At 38.2% G+C, this 18,520-nt stretch overlaps 2 protein-coding genes across 2 annotated transcripts; one reads left to right on the forward strand and one right to left on the reverse strand.

The window, feature by feature from the left end:
• Nucleotides 1-4,376: 4,376 nt before the first annotated feature.
• On the forward strand, nt 4,377-7,459 carry LOC113775501. Its single transcript, XM_027320412.1, has 7 exons — nt 4,377-4,773; nt 4,949-5,020; nt 5,839-5,918; nt 6,378-6,510; nt 6,668-6,748; nt 6,924-7,025; nt 7,221-7,459. Exons 1-7 carry the CDS (start codon nt 4,585-4,587, stop codon nt 7,272-7,274), a joined length of 711 nt encoding a protein of 236 aa, XP_027176213.1. The 5' UTR covers nt 4,377-4,584; the 3' UTR covers nt 7,275-7,459.
• Nucleotides 7,460-7,806: 347 nt separating this feature from the next.
• LOC113775493 (DNA mismatch repair protein MSH6) lies at nt 7,807-18,148 on the reverse strand. The gene is made up of 21 exons (XM_027320400.1): nt 17,116-18,148; nt 16,411-16,504; nt 15,571-15,673; nt 15,426-15,479; nt 15,249-15,323; nt 14,972-15,040; nt 14,780-14,863; nt 14,475-14,669; nt 13,478-14,025; nt 13,260-13,389; nt 12,192-12,283; nt 11,927-12,105; nt 11,647-11,849; nt 11,456-11,557; nt 10,635-10,797; nt 9,733-10,022; nt 9,522-9,659; nt 9,116-9,195; nt 8,921-9,020; nt 8,587-8,716; nt 7,807-8,127 (listed from the first exon to the last, which is right to left on the reverse strand). The coding sequence occupies exons 1-21, from the start codon at nt 17,954-17,956 to the stop codon at nt 7,895-7,897; spliced, it is 3,903 nt and encodes a 1,300-aa protein (XP_027176201.1). The 5' UTR covers nt 17,957-18,148; the 3' UTR covers nt 7,807-7,894.
• Nucleotides 18,149-18,520: the final 372 nt, after the last annotated feature.

An 18,520-nucleotide genomic window follows, 5' to 3' on the forward strand; every position in this document is an offset into this window, starting at 1 on the left:
ATCGTGCTCGTGAACGATGAATGTAAATTTTTTTTTGGTTTGACAATGAGAGAAGAGTGTGGATTTGAAGCGTGGGCTCCGCTGTCTTTATAATTTCTTCTGGTAGCCGTAACGCTTTTACTTTTCTTAGGAGCCGTTAATGAACGAGCAATCGGACATGAACGATCTCGCGTTCAAACTCTGGAAAAGCAGGCTGGCGGCCCCATTCCCACATTTCAAATTTGCTGAAACTCAAAAAACTGATACGAACTCCAGACCGACCGCAGCGGTGCTTTGGGCGTACGTGCATGTCTGAATACGCTTACGAAGACTCCAAGAATTTAGTTTAAAATATTCGTAAATCGGCACTTTCTTTTTCTACATCTTTCGCAAAAGGCTTCTGCTGCTGAGTAGACTGGCTAGTGGTAGTGTTAGCGCCTAGCAGCAGCAGCACAATTTGGGTGGAAGTCACGGGTCTACAACAACAGCAAAAATTAGCACGTACAACTTTTTTTTTTTTTTTGGGAATTAACCCTTTGGGAACCTTTTTCTTCGTACCGATTCGCAGTAATTATTATTTTTTTTTTTTGGAGAATTTTGATGTGATTGATTAAGAGAAAATTGACAAAATTAAACAGACGAAAGAGTTCCAGCAGTATATGCTTGCACTGACCGATTCCTGCTGGGGCCATCTTTCGTTTTCCAGGATTCCGTCCACCTAAAGCTTGCTGCATGCAGTTGGAATTCTTTCTTTCTTTTTCCTTTTTTTTCGGGATAATTTCAGAAACCTCCCCTGAGGTTTCTGACACTTTCACTGACATCCCCTGAGGTTCTCAAAATTTCACTTACCTCCCTTGCTTTTGATTTTGTGGTAACAATCCAGTCCAAATCAGATTAAAATATTATTTTCATGTGTGAGAAGGTATTTTTATTCCATAGCTACCCTTTGCAGAAGTTGTATTAGTAGAAGATTCAAAGAAGAATAAATGATTTGGACTAATTAGTAAAGTTGAGGGGGGGTAAGTGCAATACAAAAAATTGCATGCACCAGATGTGCCATGCAACAGTTATTTGGCAGATTTTGCAACGGCTAGCTGCAAATTGCAACGGCCAGAAGGTTTGCTGTTTCAGTAGCAATAGCATATAAAGCAAAGCAACTTAACTACCTCTGAGGTTTCAAGCTATTAACATTCTTTGCTACTAATTTGGAGTGATAACAAGTGCATTTGCTGTGCTACAATTAGAGCTCTGAGTAAAAAGTTTTAGCTGCAACCATGGCCTCTTCAAGCCATAGGGGAGAATCATGGAATTCACCTACATCTTTCTCCATTAAAAACAGGTTTTGCCGCTGTAATCGCAAAGCAACCGTAATGATATCAGAGAGTGAAAGGAATCCAGACAAGTTGTATTTCTATTGAGAAATTTCCAACTTTGTGATGAATTTTAAAAAAATTCTACAAAAGGGGTGATTTTGGGTTTAATTTCCGTCAGGGGGGTCTTCGCATTTGTGAATTTCACAAATGCGAGCTTACAAGAGCTCGCATTCGTGGAATGCGAGCTCTGGTTATTGAGCTCGCATTCCACGAATGCGAGCTCTTCTCAATTTTTTTTTTCCTTTTTTAAGAGCTAGGGAATTATTTCTAGGAAGCAAATGCGAGCTCTTATCTTTTTTATTTTGGTATTTTTTGAGAGGTAGGGAATTATTTGCAGAAAGCTTCTAATTTTTGTTTTAAAAAATGTTGCAAATATTTAAAATTTTGCAAATAGCTCGCATTTGTTAAATTTGACCTGCAAAAATTGTATTTAACTTTTTTGTTAGATTTCGCATTTATAAGTATGACTTGTAGAAAATTAGATTCAAATTTAGATGTATTAGGGTTTTAAAAATATTATATAAGTGATAAAAATTTTATAAATTGTAAAAATAAAATCAAACTGCTTGGATAATTAAATGTTATATTTGCATAAGAAATAATACAATAATCATAATAATGATAATACAATAATATTGGTGTAATAAAACTGCCATTAATTTAAATATTTACTTATAATGCCCAAAGAGCCTAATTACCAATTTTTTCTTCTCGCGCTCAAATATAACATTAACCCGCATGCGAGCTAACCTTGAAATAGAAAAAACACAGAATCCCGCTTGCGGGTTTCAGGAGTATTCGGATATTCTCATATGCACCTATGCAAATCGAACCAACCGGATATCTTATCCGTATCCCATTTTTTTAAATAAAAATCTTATAAATTTGAAAAATAAAATCAAATTTAGATGTATTAGGGTTTTAAAAATATTATATAAGTGATAAAAATTTTATAAATTGTAAAAATAAAATCAAATTTAAATAATTAAATGTTATATTTGCATAAGAAATAATACAATAATCATAATAATGATAATACAATAATATTGGTGTAATAAAACTGCCATTAATTTAAATATTTACTTATAATGCCCAAAGAGCCTAATTACCAATTTTTTCTTCTCGTGCTCAAATATAACATTAACCCGCATGCGAGCTAACCTTGAAATAGAAAAAACACATAATCCCGCTTGCGGGTTTCAACGTTATTCTGCGCTTCGTGTGTTTGCTTTTGTTTTGCTTTTGTCTTTTTTTTTCGAAATGGAGGGTTGGCGGTGGAGCTTAGTACGAGAGCTCACTGAACTCTAATAGGTTTCTAATTAGGTTTCTAATAAAGACTTCGTTCGATATGTGATATTTCAGCCGAACTTCGAATCCATGGCACTTATTACGCGCTTAAGCCACCTGTCCACATTAGCAATCAAATGGCTTGATATCAAGAATTCCACAAAGGTAAATTACCTAATAACCTTGCAAAATAGGCTATCCATCTTCCTTGAGTTCATATAAAAACATTATCCTAAATACCAAAAAGGACAAGCTTGAATTCCCAATCCCACCTGTGTACATAAATTGTTCTTATTTGATTGAACTTCTTGTCTTGTAACAAATGACTCCACAGACATTTTCTTGCAAAGTACGTAATTTGAAGTCAGGCGTGTAATCTTGCATGACAAGAATAGGTACGTAAAGAATAAGAAAATTCATTATGTAACTTAAACATAAACGGTAGTAATTAACCCCAACTACTTGGGATATATCTGTAATTTTGGCCCTGATGACGTCAGAAAAGGGGCCCAATTTTTTATCAAGGGAGGTAAGTGAAATTTTGAGAACCTCAGGGGATGTCAGTGAAAGTGTCAGAAACCTCAGGGGAGGTTTCTGAAATTATCCCTTTTTTTTCAGAAGCTAGAATATCGGGCAGAGAATCATTTCTCAAACTTTTCGACTTCAAATTTCATAAGTTCTCTTGTTGGGGACAGTTAGTTGGTGCCAACAAATTGGCAGGTGGTTCTCACCTTTTTTCCATTCTACTACTAATATATATATTCTTTTTTATACCACCGTTTTTTTTTTTTTTTTAACTTAATTGAATGAAAAATCGCGTATAGATGTAGATTTTTTTCTTTTTTTTTTTTGCCCACATCATCACTAGGATCTGGATGAGTGCGGACCAAATGAAATGATCTGTGTACAATCAAATCAGCGATCCAGCACTACAACAAGTATATTAATATATTGTCTCAATTTAAATCAAAGATTTCCTATATTATCAGGAAAACAGTTACCTAAAAAAATTGTTGAAACACATCAGATTATTGGATCAGCGTCCATGAAGAAGAGAAAATCAAATCCGAGCCTGGTGTATTGGGTTGGGGGGGGGGGGGGGGTCAACTTTCAAAAAAAGAGGCAATGGAGGTGGAGGATTGCAAGTAATTGAAGCCAAATCCGATAACGTGAATACGATGAAAGTGACGTGGTACAGTGGCTCCGCTTCTTTAAAATCCCCTTCCCTCCCTTCACAAATTGGTGATCGGTCAAAAACGACATCTATCTTGTTGTTTTCTTTCTCTTCAAAGCGCGTCTTGATCATGTCCAACTGGATTAATTTAACATATTTACTTTATTTTTATTATTTTTTTTTTTGGGGTTTATTAAAGTAAAATAAGTAGTACTAGTATTTTATTAGTAGTATTATTGTAGTACTTATTACACAACTGCAATAAGAAAAAAAAAAAAGAAAAAGGGTACTCCCAATCTTGTCAAGTTAATAAAATTCTAGACACGTGATCCTCAGTGCCACTTTTCCAGTGACAATTCAATGTCACTTCTATATTTATACCAAGTATCATGTTTATTTAATTTATCATGTGCTATTTATTTAATTTTTTTGGAATTGACACTAGATTTGGCACCGAATAGTGACACAGAGGATCCCTGAAAATTCTACTGTTAAGGACGATTCCGAGATTTTAAAGTCTCTCTCTCACCTTCATATTTCGATAAATGCATTTGAAGTCGGTCAGTCCAATCCAGAACACACCAATCCTCCTCCCAGAAGAAGTAGTAGCACTACAACTACAAGGAAAGAAACACAACTGCTAGCACTGTAGCAATTAATACTCATTAGAAAGCAGAGACCACCACCGTCTCCTCCGTTTGATTTTTTTGCACAACTTTTTCCCCTTAATTTTAGTTGTATTTGTTAGAAGGCAAGAAAAAAAGGAGAAGGATGGGAGATGTGACATTATATGTGGTGGACGAGGAGGATGATGCTTTTATGTCAACACCCCATCATCATTATTGTCATTCACCACCACCACCACCACCACCTTCGGCTTTATGCAGAATATGCCACGAAGCAGAGTTGGAAAGCTGCAAGAGCTTGGAATCTCCATGCGCTTGTTCCGGAACTGTCAAGGTACCATTTTCAATTCTCAAACCCAACACCATCACCTCTTTTACTCTTCTTCTCGTTGAGTGTTACTCCATATTTCTTTCTGGGTGGGAAAATTCCCCCCTTTTTTCTTGTGGATAGCATCCTCAATCACTCTGTTTTTTTTTTTTTTTGAGTCTTAATTCTCTCTCTCTCTCAGTTTGCTCACAGAGACTGCATACAGAGATGGTGCAACGAAAAGGGGAACACAATTTGTGAACTTTGTTTGCAGGTTCGGATTTCATTCCTTCTTTTTTGGTTTTTTCAAAAAAGCACTGGAGGTGGTAAGTAGTAGTATCATTTATCAATCTGATCGTTTCGGTTTTCCTTTTCTAGCAGACGGTATATGGGGGGGCTTGGTGCTTTTTCCCTTGTACTTGTGGTTCAGAGTTTCCATCGTCTCTGTTTTCCAAGTTCATCTTTGCTTTCATTCTGGTTCATGACGAAGATTTCAATTACTAATAGAGATTAAGCCGCTTTTTTGTTGTTGTTGTTGTTTCCTTTTTAATCCTAATTCTTTCTTTCAGTAAGGTGCTTTGTGAAATTAATCTTTATGAAATAGGAGGATCAGCTTACACAGAGGAAGGAATCATTTTCCGACTTGCATTACATGTCAATCGGATTTTTGTTGCATTTCAATAATAAAATCCACATGACGTCTTCCATTTGTAGCATTTTGTAAAGATTACCTAAGTAACAACAACTCCGTATCCACATTAGCAGTTGAAAACTTGACCATGATCGTAAGCTGCTCCAACTCTCTGTTATCTCAGGAGGGCATGATCGTAAACTAGTAGTATTTCTGCACGCTTATCATTTCGAATTCACTCCTCTTTAATTCTTTTTGGGTTTTTTTTTCTCGCCACCTCTCTCTCTCTTTTTCTCGTCCTAACAAACTTTTGGTCCTTGTCAGATATTTTAGAACAGTTTTTTATTTTTTATTTTTTTGGGGCATTTTGGATGGATGAAAAGGGTTGATTGCATGTGGTGTGGCTTAATGGGTTACGGATTAGTGAAAAAGCAAGTAAATTGAATTGGGATTGGTTGCAGAAGTTTGAACCGGGGTATACAGCTCCTCCTAAGAAGGCCCAGCTGCTGATGGATTCAACAGCACTAAGAGCAAGCATCAGGTATGACTAATTGTCTGTGCACGCTCCCCGGGTCGGGTCGGGTCGGTCTTATTATTAATTGGCCGCTTTTTGAATCATATAAATTGACATCATCTATCTGCTGATTCGTACATACAATCCAAAATTGCACCCGCCACTGCCTGCCTGCCTGCTTGCTGCTATAGACACGTATTAATAATAATAATACAAATATAAACCCCTGCCCCGAGCTGCCTCTTTTGTTGTTGTCATCAAATTGTAGACGATACTAATAATATATTATTATGTCTTTAAGAGAATTGTACCATTAAAAATTTTGTTTAATAAAAAGCATGGAATGTCTCCGCAGTGAGTAGTGAGACCTCGCTAGTCACTTGTTATCATTATAGTCTCAAGGCACGTCAGACTTTTTCTGCTGGCAGAGGTAAATTATGATAATTTTTTTTTTTTTTTTATAACGTAAAAATTTTCAAATATCAGGGAAAGCACGGAAACTCCAACAAGAGAGAGAGAGCATGAAATTGGAGGGGAAGAAATGGTCGACGTCGAGTACTCGGAATGCTCATCCGCAGCCGACACCACTGCCTCCTACTGCAGATCAGTGGCTCTTATTGTAAGCCTCCCTTCCCATCTTTTGTCCATATCTTAAACTAACCTGAGAAGCCTTTTTAGGTGAACTAAAAATTCCTAATACCAAAAGTCTTCCCTGGTTACTAGTTTCTCACCCTGCTCCTGTTTATTAGTAGTATTGTTTACTCTCTAATTTGCAGTTCACGGCATTGCTCCTGCTGCGACACATGCTTGCACTGATCAGCGGAGGAACAGGGGATTACCCTTTCACGCTACTCACAGTGAGCACCCTCCTTTACGTTCCCCATTGCTGATACTTATTGCAACTACCATGACTGACGCATATACTTCAACTCTCTCTCTCTCTCTCTGCCAATTTTCCTTCCTTCTATCTTTTTTTCTTCTTAAATAATAATTAAAAAAACTAACTCGAGACTTTCCGATCCACTTCTGCAGTTGCTGATTATACGGGCTACCGGCATCCTATTGCCCATGTACATATTGATTCGGATAATCACCGCAATCCAAAACAGCGTTAGGAGGACCCGTAACTATGAGGTTCGTTGCCAAATCCTAGCTACGTCAACCAACCACGTCCCTCCATGTATCTTACCAACTTTACTTTTATAGAGTGAAATGAACAAACAAGAGAACACAAACCATACACAGAGTCATCATACACCAATGCATCTGAACACACCCAACAACACAAGCTAAGAACCACGACTTCACACTCCATTTCATCGTTTTCAGGTTTCTGAAGGAGAAACGCACCCAGTTTTTCATGACAGACAGCAACGGAGATGAGCAGTAGCAGTCGCTTCCAAGTGTCTTGACAGCCCTCCTTGTTACTTTCTCCCCGGCTCTATCCTTTGTTATTCGTGAGCAATCAAACAATCAATCAAATCTAGCTATAGATTCCCTTGATGCAAGGTAAATGAGATGCGAACAACAAATGAAAGTAAATTTCACAAATCATGTCCCCGGCTCCAGTAACCCCCACCGTCAGATGGATCCTTCATTTTTTCTCTCTCCTCTCCGCACCGCAAACAGCCTTTTTGTGGTTTTGAGATGGCAAGGGAAAGACAAAATAACCTTTCAAAGTCATTCCCGTCCATTTCCATACGCACCTAAGATGGGCCAGCCAGGTAAAGTCAAAAAGGTTGCGCTGAAACAAACTTCTGCGTGTAATTTAGACCGCAAGCGCTGCCGCTTCCACAAGTCCGCTACGCTACACACTTTCAAGGTTAAAACAGGTAAAACGTGGAATAGCAGCAATTTTCAAAATAATAACCAAGCAACTGGTGAGAAATCAACTGCCGAATAAATATCTCAGAACTGGGCAAAGTTGCCAATGGCCGGTTGTGCCTCATTCCAAGTAATCAGAAGAAGCCAATACTGTACAACAGAATGGAGTGATTGCCTTTTTAACTTCGTTCTAGAAGTAACCTTGCTTTTCCTTGCAGTTCGGCTAGCGTAGAAACCGCACTTTGATGGCAACTGTTGTTGGCCACAATGGTTGATAAATTCTTCATCACATTTTTCAGCTCTTCTTTCTGATGAGTTGAAAATTTGTCCTTCGGTCCCTTTATTCTCCCATAGGTTTCCTCAAAATCTCGAGACTTCAATGTGGCCTTCTGGAGCACAGCATCAGGAAGTCCTGAAATGAAGCGAGAAACAACTAATCAGAAAAGCAAAAAATAAAAATGTTAAGGTTCCTAGACTAGAAAGTTCCCTCTTCGGATGGAATACTTCGAGGTTGCAAGGCCTATTTTCCACCCATCAAAATACTTGAAAACAATTCTGTTCAGATTTCTCTTTCATTCAAGACCAGCTAGTGATTGCTAATAAAGCCACAGATGCTCCTTGCTCTTTCAATAACCGGTCACTCAATTAAAAAAAAAAAAAAAAATCTCCAATTGCCTCTAAAATGGTTAATCAATCAATAGCAGAAAATAATGACTAACCAGACCCAAAAGAAGCCTGATCTTGCATCTAGTGGCACCTTGGAGGGAGATAGAGAGAGGGAAGGGAAGACACGGGAGGATGGAGAGGCCAGGAGCCAAGAGGGAGTCTTTGGGCTTAAATTATTTACAGGAAACCAAAAAAACAACTTTACCAGCTAGCCTTGCAACATTGACACCATAACTTTTGGGGCACGCACCAGGGGTCAACCTGTAAAGAAATGTAACATCCTCCAGACCTTCAATTCCTCTGCCAACTTGGCATGCCATGTGAAACAGGGAAACCTGTACACCAAGGATACAATTGGACTATGTATCACTAGTTCTTTGAAAATGAAAGACTAGATTAATAATCATAACTGGAGAAAAACTTAGCTTATCATAAATCAGCCAATAATTAACTACCGCTTGGATCAAATTCCGTTTAACCAATTCATTTGTGTTAGCTTGGCTAAATATCCTTGAACAAGATTCCACAGTTATTCATACCTTGGGATCTCTCTCATAGTCAATAGCCAATCGATGATAATGAGTAGAGAACATTCCTCGACAATGTACCTTGTGGGCAAAGTGATCAAGAACAGATTCACTGCAGAAGGAAAACACAGAAGGCCAAAGTAAGTAATGTGAATGAAAGCATCAAACCAAAATTCTGAAGAATGTTCTTGCCATACTGGTACATACGCTATTGCTTGTCCATCTGAAGTTGACGTTCCTCGTCCAAGCTCATCCAATGCAACAATTGAATTTCTAGTTGCCAATGACTGTGTTAACCATCAAAATTGGCTCAATTAGAAAGCAAATTTCAATTTGTTTATGGCCTCACTGCAGTAACAAATGTTTCAACATAAACTTGTTCCCTGAACAGGGTTAACTGTTCTGTGTAACTAACTTGGATCTAGTTCACGAAGAATCCTTTTCTTTTTTCTTTCTTCATTTCTTGTAACTCATATAAGCAGAACCAAAACATACTGATTAATGATACAACTCTCAGAAATCAATAATAACAGTCTCTAAGTGGGATGCAAGAAATTCACAAGACTAAGACAGGTTTCTAAAAGAGGAAGCAACTAATATAACTGCATCTCACCAGCATAGATGCAGTTTCTAAAAGTTCTGTCAAGAATGTACTTTGCCCTGCCATAATGTGATCTATTGCACCCATTCGAACAAAGATGCGGTCAACAGGAGACATGACAAAGCTTTGAGCTGGTACATCTGCTCCGACCTGGGAAAAATCAAAAGCAAAGTAACTAATAGACAAACTAACGACATATCAAGCCACATAACCGAATTATCACCTGTGCCAGAATAACAGCCAAGCAAACTTGACGCAGAAGAGTTGACTTTCCACCCATGTTAGGCCCAGTGAGCAAGATAAAGCTGGCATGTTCAGAACCACCAAGAGTAACATCATTGGGGACAAAGCCACCCTTGCCTAGAGAATCACTTCTAAGGGTAGGGTGCCCTAAACTTTTGGCAGTAAGGCAGGGCACTGCATCTGGAGACGATGAGCCAGTAATAATTGGACGACAAGCTTGTCCTTCATAGTAGTCACATGCAATAGAGATGCTAATTAAAACATCCAGCTCTGCAAAATTACCAATGTCTACCATGTATAAGATATTTCAAGCCAACAAATCTCTTTTAATTACAATCATGAAAACTTAACGTGTTTCAGATAATAACCAAGCAAAACAGAAGACCATGGTATATAAAAGTCTACTAGTAATTGTAATTCGACAAGAACTACATTCTGTTTACTGCTTCATAATTTCCTACTAATCAAAGGCTGAGACTAATGAATTGCAGAATTTGATTCTAAAACTCCCACTTTGTATCTGGTGCTTGAGAGCTTCACGCGCAAAAAAGATTCTCCAAAAATGTGTACTTCTAAGAGGAAAATACATATATACATACTTGTTCCAGATTCGCGTCTTGTTATTAAGTATTCACAAACGGTATGTGCTTCCTTTGGGTAACTTTTTGGTTGGGAAGCTGCCATTCTAGAATGCAGACTCCGACAAGCTATTACATAGTTGCAAACATACAGGAAAACAAACAAAGAATAACAAAAATCTTAGAAGTTATCTTTTCAATCGATGAATCCCGTGACTCAGAAAAGACCAGAACAAATTTTCCTGTAAAATAAAGGATTTGCAAACCAACCACCCAATCAACATCTGAATGGATCAGATTATACCTGCAGCAGTAGAAACCAACTGTCTCCACATATTATGATGCGCACTGAATCTTCCAACCAACCTCTGGAAGATGCTTTTCAACTTGGATTCCTTTTCAGATTCCGCCTGTGACAGCTCACCCAACAACTTTTTGATAACGGGGGTCCAATAACGGAAAAAACCCTGTGGATAACAGGTTTGGAAGGGAACGTTTAGATGACTGCACAACAGAACACATGATGTAATCCCAAACTTACAAATTTCGTGGCCTGAGCACAATAATTAAGTTTTTTACCCAGGAGCTAATCACTCATATGGAGATCAATGTCAGTCCAAAAGAATAATATAAAAGTGCAGTTTCTTGCGCACTATTATGGAAGGTATTGATTTTCAGATTCTTAATCTAACAATTGGGATCAAATTGATTTTCCCCACCATGTAATGATATCAAAGTGCGGTGCTTTGAGCACCATTATGAAGGAGCAGATGAACTTCAGATTCTTAATCAACCAGAACCAGTATGCTCATGTAGACATAGCTCTGCCATCCTACCAGACATAAGGTCATGTTGCAGTCTCATACTAGTAACTGTACTCCACCCACCCATCCACCTCCCCCCCCCCTCTTGAGGTTTTAATCCTTTACCACTGGTTAGTTTCCGTCACTAACATCATAAGAGCATTATTCCAATGGTCATTAACCTTACAATTTATCTCAAAGCTATATGAATCGTGTAACTCCAATGGGCAAGTCACATCATTGCAGCAGGAAATCAGCATTTACCTCTAAACTTACTATAAAATTTTTTGATCTTTTCAGAACACATAAACTTGTGTTCTACCTTTTTAGATGATTGTAACTCATAATCACGCGGAGTCCTCCTGCACAAACTTTCTGGCACTTCCAAAAGGTAGGCATCTTTCCCCACTGTAACGTAATTGACCTAAAAAAGAATGCACATGTTAAAACCTGATGAAAACAACAAAAACAACCCAATATCAATACTTTGGTCATCATCAGGCAGGTTCTTACAGATGCATCTCCAAGTAACCTGCGCTGTTCCTTCAAATGTTCCATCAAATTAGATTCCACCTCCCTGACATTTTTGCAGGCATCATCATATTCTTTATCAGCCCCTTTTCTAGGTATTATACGACCAGAATTATTTGCTTCCACCCAGTCAAAAGCATCCTTGAAGTGCTTCATAACTGAATGTACATCAGGAAGACCTTTACCTGCAAAAGATATTCATGTATAAAAATTCCAAAGCAAGGTTTGCATCACATTGCTAATATATAAATTGAAGTTGTACCAGGAGTCAATAAATGATGTAATAGCCTCGAATCCACATTTTCCAAAATTGAAGCAAGTGAAGAGCATGCATGATAAATGAGTTCACATCCACGCAAAGCTGATATAAACTCTTGAAGCTGCTTCTTTGCTGCATCCTCATACAGGATTACTTTATTTGCATTCCTTCCAATGGCTTCACTGCATGCAAGCCAAAACAAATGACATGAGAGTATCACCAAAATTCTTTCAAAAGTATATAACATCTGAAACAGCACCAACTTTACCTGCTTGCGAAGATGCGTGCAAGCAAACGCTCAACATCTTCAAGCCTGGACAACTCTTTTCGGAACTCAAGGACGGAAGGTAGATTAACTCCCTAGAATACAATGAGGAAAAAAAAGTTTCTTAAAATGAAGAGTTGCATTCTCAATACATGAACAAAATAGACATCAGAAAGTCATCAATTGTGAGAACATAAATATTAAAGAGGAAACTAAAATGGTTAAATGACTGGCAATATCCTCAGAAAAATTACTACCTATATCCAACAAGCAAAGCAAGTCAAATGCTATGAAGAAAAACTGTCGGGGGAAAAATGACTATGCAGGCATCATCAAATACACTGTATTTTAAAAATTTTTCACTTTGTTGGTATATTTCAACAGTGTAACAACTAAAACAAAACTGGTAATATTGTTGGCTGAAAAAAACACTTTTCATAAAAACTGAAGCAGCCAAAATGATGAAACATATGAAGCAAGCAGAACTAAAGGAAATTATATAAGAAGTCAAAAAAGGGGGAGGGGAAGTTCATGATCTCACTGAATAGGTTTTGCATGGAGACAACTAAACTTGAACAGACAGTTGTCGTAATTGAAAATATAGGGAAAACAATATAAATGAAAAAAGACCCCTTTGGTTACCATTGGATTGCAATGGAAGTTGAGTTCACTTGCTTTGAACAGATTGTGCCTTCAATTTACAAAATTTCCAGATGTGGAAAAAACGTATTTCAGAGAGCAAGGACACAATTAAAATTTTGAACATATGATGCCATGATTTCAGATCAAATTGTATCTCAATCAAACCTCTGAAATCTCCCATTCTTTTCCCTTTTTCTTTATAACCCTTTCAATTCACCTTGCTCGATTATGATGGAACAAAAATCCAACAAGAAGAATGACTCATATATAACAACCACCCCCCTCTCCAGCTTTACATCTAACTCCAAGCAGCGCAATCTTATAGCACAAGTACAATACAATGCCAACCCAGTTTTGACAAAAGAACACTGTTTGTACTTGATTCGCACGACCATGCTTTTGCAAGGTTCATTTCCAACATTATCATACCTTTAGTCCTGCTACAGCATCCTGGCGTTCATGTATCAATTCCACATGACACAAAGGCCTTGCAAGCCATTTTTTAAGTAACCTTTTGCCAAAAGCTGTCACACAATGGTTCATCTGTGCATACAATGTCCTTCATAAACAAGGAAATTACCCAAACATAAGGTCGCAAATGATTAAAATGAAACAAGAAAATCAATGTCAGCCAACTGGCTTCATACCCAAAACTATCTCCATTTCTGCTGTTTTCAAAAATCTCAAGATTCTCCAAAGCAGCTGCATCCAAAACCATGTATGGCATTTGAGAAATATTACCCAAACCAGAACACGGGAGTGACTCAAACTTCGCAAATCTAAGTAGAGATTCATCCAGAAAAGCTTTCTTCAAGTAGAAAAGAATGCCTCCAAGAGCTGAGAGTGCATAGCTTCCGTTCTCCCCTGCAGCCAGAAGCTCAGCCAAAATGTCTGGCAAGCATTCCCCACCATCTTTAACTGAAGATTGAATTGCATGTGACACTGCACCATTTTGAGATAAAGAACATGTCTGATTATTAATTCGCTGAAAAATACAATTTACTTCATTTATGGTTTTCTCTGCATCCCAGAATTCCGAAAGAGGAAGCAACTCATTAATTAAAGGATTCCGTGTATGTCGTAGAAGTAGTCTCTCCGTCTCAGGGCTTAGCAGTTTAGCAGGTTTAACGATTTCCACCGGCCTTAACTCAGATAATAGACAACAGAGGATGCTGCAGTCTGAATCATCCCTGAACTGGTTCAAAAATACGTATATGGTTAGACGTATCATTGTAAAAGATATGATCAGGGACAGGGAAATTAGTGTGCGGTACAGCCTGATAAGAGGTTTTTAAGCACACAAGGGATGCCTACCAGATGCCAAAACACAGGGAGAAATGCAAGCATAATTTTGTAATAATGTTTATACCAGATGCATATATGCAAAACATGCATACCCATTTAGCATATAACCATCTCCAATTAAAAGATTGGCCATATCTCAGACCCTGTTGAGATTAAGTCATGAACCTAAATTCAAGCAGTTCCAGGTGATGTTTCCATCTAACGTAATCACACATCAATCAGCCAGCCAATGAATAAGTCGTTTATGATATAATTCCAAAGTAGATAAAGGAATATATACTCCCGTAACTTTTCACTTTATGTATAAAAAGTACAATCATACTAGTCACAGCCTCACACCTGTCCAAGCATAATCTTGCTTGTGGCTACGTCAACCACACATACACCGAATATTTGCTGTGCAAGCTGATTTCCTGAGCTTGGAAAGTTTTCAATCACTGACATCAAATAAGCAGCATCAGGGTTTGCTGAGAGCATTTCTCCTTCTGTTAATGTTCCTTTTGTGACTACAGCGCATATTTCACGTTTTACAACCTGAAAATCATTGGCACATATCAAAGCTACTGTTAGAGAAGCACATGCCCTACAAAATAAACTACAAGTTCATTAAGGTCCACCAGAGATATTGTATGTGTAATCATTACCTTATCTTTAGAGCCCATCTCTCTGCGACGCATCTCAAGCTGCTCAGGTGTTTCTGTTTGCTCCACAACAAGAACACGATAACCCTGCTCAGTCAAAGCAACTGAAATAAGAGGCAGAGCAATATAGGCTAATTAGCCGCACCAAAAAGCCTGAATGATAGCTTGAAGTTGAAAAATATTAGCAATCACAACCTTTCTTGCCAGTTTTTCCACATTCATTGAGAAGTTCTTTTCTGGAAAGCCACAATGAGGTTGATCTCCCTAACAAGGGAAACAGATAACATAAACCTCGGCACAAATTACAAAAATTTTGTGACAAAAAGCTGCTAAAAAGTTCATACTACAAAATGCATAAAGAATGATGAATAATCAACATTGTCTATTAACTAATCCCTCTTAAGACGAAAGAAGGCTTCATGAAAATGCACTTCCATTAAGTATTTTACATCTTTCCTTCATCGATAACTACCTTCATGTATTGCAAATCCAGCTCTTTGGCACCAACATGTGCGTCCATTTCAAAGAGTTCATAAAATTTGCCCATCTGATTTATCAGCAAGTAAGTCATATTGTCAGCTTTAGGAAATAGAGTAAGATGATCGACTAAAAAGTTAAGAAAATGACAATCTTTGAACCAAACAAATACCTTGAAAAACATAACCTTGTCCATGTGCTTTGACTTAAAGTCCCACCATTGTCTCTAAAAATTAAAAAGTCAACACTAACTTTCTCAAAGCTGATAAGTAACCTCAAACACATAACAAATAACCAGAAAAAAAAAAAAGAATTACCTGGCCATCTGATAAACGTTTTAAAAACTCTGGCGGCAAGTACAAAGTTTTTGGATCATAATCCACATGTCCAGGACGTCGTCTATTGGCATCCCTACGGTCCCTGTTGATGCAAAGAAAGATGCTTGATTACCATCAAATTTTCGTAAGCAAAAGAAACTAAATCCACGTAAACTAGAGTGGCCAGTGGCGGAGCCAAGACCCTAGGGTGAGGGTGGTCAATCTTCGACAACACATGAAATAAAAAAATAGTATAGTTAAAACTAATGGATATTTATGTGAAACACAAATTCTCTTTTCTAAGTTTAATAATCTTTGAAGTTTATATTGTAATATCTTTGTAAGTTTAATACGTTTTGAAGTCATATTGTGCTTAAATTTAGAAGTGAAAATCATTCTGTATATTTACATTTAGAAACTTAGAAAGAATTTATTCTTGAAATAACCTCCACAATTAACTTTAAGTACATCTAAAGTTCTAGTGAATGGTAACAATTATGAATTTTAATTTTTTGGGGGGTCAATGTAGACGGAAAAGATAATTTGTAAAATTTTAGTGTGGGCAAATAAGAAGCTAACTTTAAAATTTTACGATAAATTTTTCTAAGCTTAATAACTTATTTTCTCAAAATTAAGTGGAGGGCAATCCTTCCCCCCCCCTTCTCCCCAAAAAAAAAACCCACTTAATAGCATGTGGGTCCACCAGTGATAGTGGCCAATTAAAGGTGCCCAAAGATTAGTAAATTTCCCCTTTTTATACCATTTGAAAAAAAAAAAACAGGTTTCCGTACTCATATTATGCACAAAGATGTTGGCTGGAAAACTCAAACCAGAACTTACTTCCCCAAGAACCACAGCTTTCCTGCTTCGCGTGCACCAAATCTTTCTTCGGCAACATCTATTGAAGTTCTACAACTATCAATACCCTTCTCACCTGCAACAGCCAAATATAAAGTTACAGGCAGTTGATGCACTTCAACGGGAAATAATAAAACAAGAACAGAGATAACGTAATCACATACTTGGATAACCAGAGGACCTTCTTACTTTCCTTTTCTTTAATAGTTATATTTTTTTATTAATTTTTTATTACATACCTCCAACAAGTTCTCAGCATAAAATAATTATTTGATTCTAGTGACCAATTCACATTTTAGTGGAACAAGACAATAATTCTTAAGTCAAAAACTACTGGATAAAATGCTGGAATAGCTGGTTAAACCTCAAGCACGAAAACCATAAGGGTGAAAAAAAAAAAAGAAACAGCCATAGCAGTGATGCCTAAGAAGCGGACATGCTACAGCCTGGAGCTTTATGCATAAGAAAAGGGTGAAGTACCATTTCTAAGCATTTATAAGAAGCATTTATAACAAATTAAGTGAAAATCTAGAACTGGATGACGAACACTAGTACATCATTCAAAAGGACACAAAAAGAACTAGCGGCAAATCAGATTGCCTAATTTACAATAAGTATTAGCGACTGGAGAAAAAGGACAAACCAACGGAGTAAAGAAAGAAGAAACTGAAAGCTGTATTGACTTACTAATTACATTGTTCCCAGCAGGTGCAATCAAATTTTCACCCTTGACATGACAAGAAATCTTGCTGTCAATTTGCTCGGTATCTCCAACATTCTTTATCTTCTTAGAAGAATTAGCACCCAGCTTCGCCGCCCCACCCATCTTACGCTTACTGCTTCTTCCACTAGTTATTTTTCCACTACACACTCCATCATAATCCTCCTCCAATTCCATGCCCACGGGAACATCCTCGACCACCTCTCTTTCCGCAGCATTCCATCCCGACTCCTCATCATCATTGCCACCGCTCTCCTTCTCCACACAGTCGTTCTCCTCATCATCTTCCACAATTGAAATCCGTCGCAAACGGCGGAACCTCCCCCTGACAGGTACCTCCCCAACCGGCCACTCAATCTTTTCCTCGGCGAGGTTCAATAATTCCTCATCCGCATCATCATAGAGAACCAAATGCTTACCAGAGATTTCATCGAAATGTTTGACGCAGCCATGGTACCACGACTGGTCCAACGGCCAGTAAACCCTAATTCTTTTATCGACAACCTCAGGTCCGTAGGATTTCATGGGAGAAGCCGAAGCAGAAGGTGAGGAAGGGCGGATGACTAGTAACGGTTTCTTTGGTCTGGTTTCGAGAGGTGAAGGAGTGAACGGGCTGGAGCTGGGGCTACAATCAGTGGTAGGGCTAGGTTTCTTAGTGGTGAGCTTGGGGGTGGAAAATAAGGGGGGAGCAGTTGGTGATGGGGATGACGACGATGATGTCTTCTTGGAGAAGAAAGAGGTGATCTGCTGCTGTTGATTGACAAGCGGTGATCGGCCATTGCTCGTCCGACGACCAGAAGGCGCCATTTTTTGATCGACTTAGGAGAAGTAACTTTAGGAGTAGTTGCTCAATAGCAGCAGCAGCAGCAGCAGCAGGAGGGAGGAGGACAGAGGAATGAATGTCTTGTCAGTGTTGTGGCTGTTTGGGGGAGGAGAATGAGAGGAGGCCGGGCACGGACGATACGAAGAAGGGAAGGCATGGGCGGGAATTTACGGAGCTTTGGCGGGAATCAAGGACCGGAGCCGGGCCAGTTTTACAATAATAAGTTTTAGACATATTGTCTTCTTTTTTTTTTTTCAGCAACGATACATTTGTATAACCTAATCTAGGGAGAGAGGGAGCCTAAGGACGCTATGGTAGGAAGTTAGTGGATATACAGACCCAACTAGATAAAGAATGCTCTGACACAACCCTTAAATTTTTTTTCGCTACCGATGACTTGTAGGGACTTAAACCTCTCTAATGGCCACTGAGCCATTGACTAGTAGTTAGTTTTACAATATGTCGCCCGGCCCCAAAATTGTGCGGACTGTGAGCACGCAATTATTAGGAAAAAATCAATCAACCTTTATAGCAGAAAAGAAATTCAT

Source organism: Coffea eugenioides, chromosome 1 (genome assembly GCF_003713205.1).
Source record: "Coffea eugenioides isolate CCC68of chromosome 1, Ceug_1.0, whole genome shotgun sequence".
Lineage (NCBI taxonomy): Eukaryota > Viridiplantae > Streptophyta > Magnoliopsida > Gentianales > Rubiaceae > Coffea > Coffea eugenioides.

Bases quoted from the DNA above. Each gene is read 5' to 3' on its own strand.
- LOC113775493 (XM_027320400.1), bottom strand. From the start codon at position 17,956: ATGGCGCCTTCTGGTCGTCGGACGAGCAATGGCCGATCACCGCTTGTC. The intron at 10,023-10,634 runs GTATAATCTGAT...GTAATTTTGCAG, and splicing joins GTTGGTTTCTACTGCTGCAG to AGCTGGATGTTTTAATTAGC. The intron at 9,660-9,732 runs GTGATAATTCGG...GATTTTTCCCAG, and splicing joins TGGCTGTTATTCTGGCACAG to GTCGGAGCAGATGTACCAGC.
- LOC113775501 (XM_027320412.1), top strand. From the start codon at position 4,585: ATGGGAGATGTGACATTATATGTGGTGGACGAGGAGGATGATGCTTTT. The intron at 6,511-6,667 runs GTAAGCCTCCCT...TCTAATTTGCAG, and splicing joins GCAGATCAGTGGCTCTTATT to TTCACGGCATTGCTCCTGCT. The intron at 7,026-7,220 runs GTTCGTTGCCAA...CATCGTTTTCAG, and splicing joins GGAGGACCCGTAACTATGAG to GTTTCTGAAGGAGAAACGCA.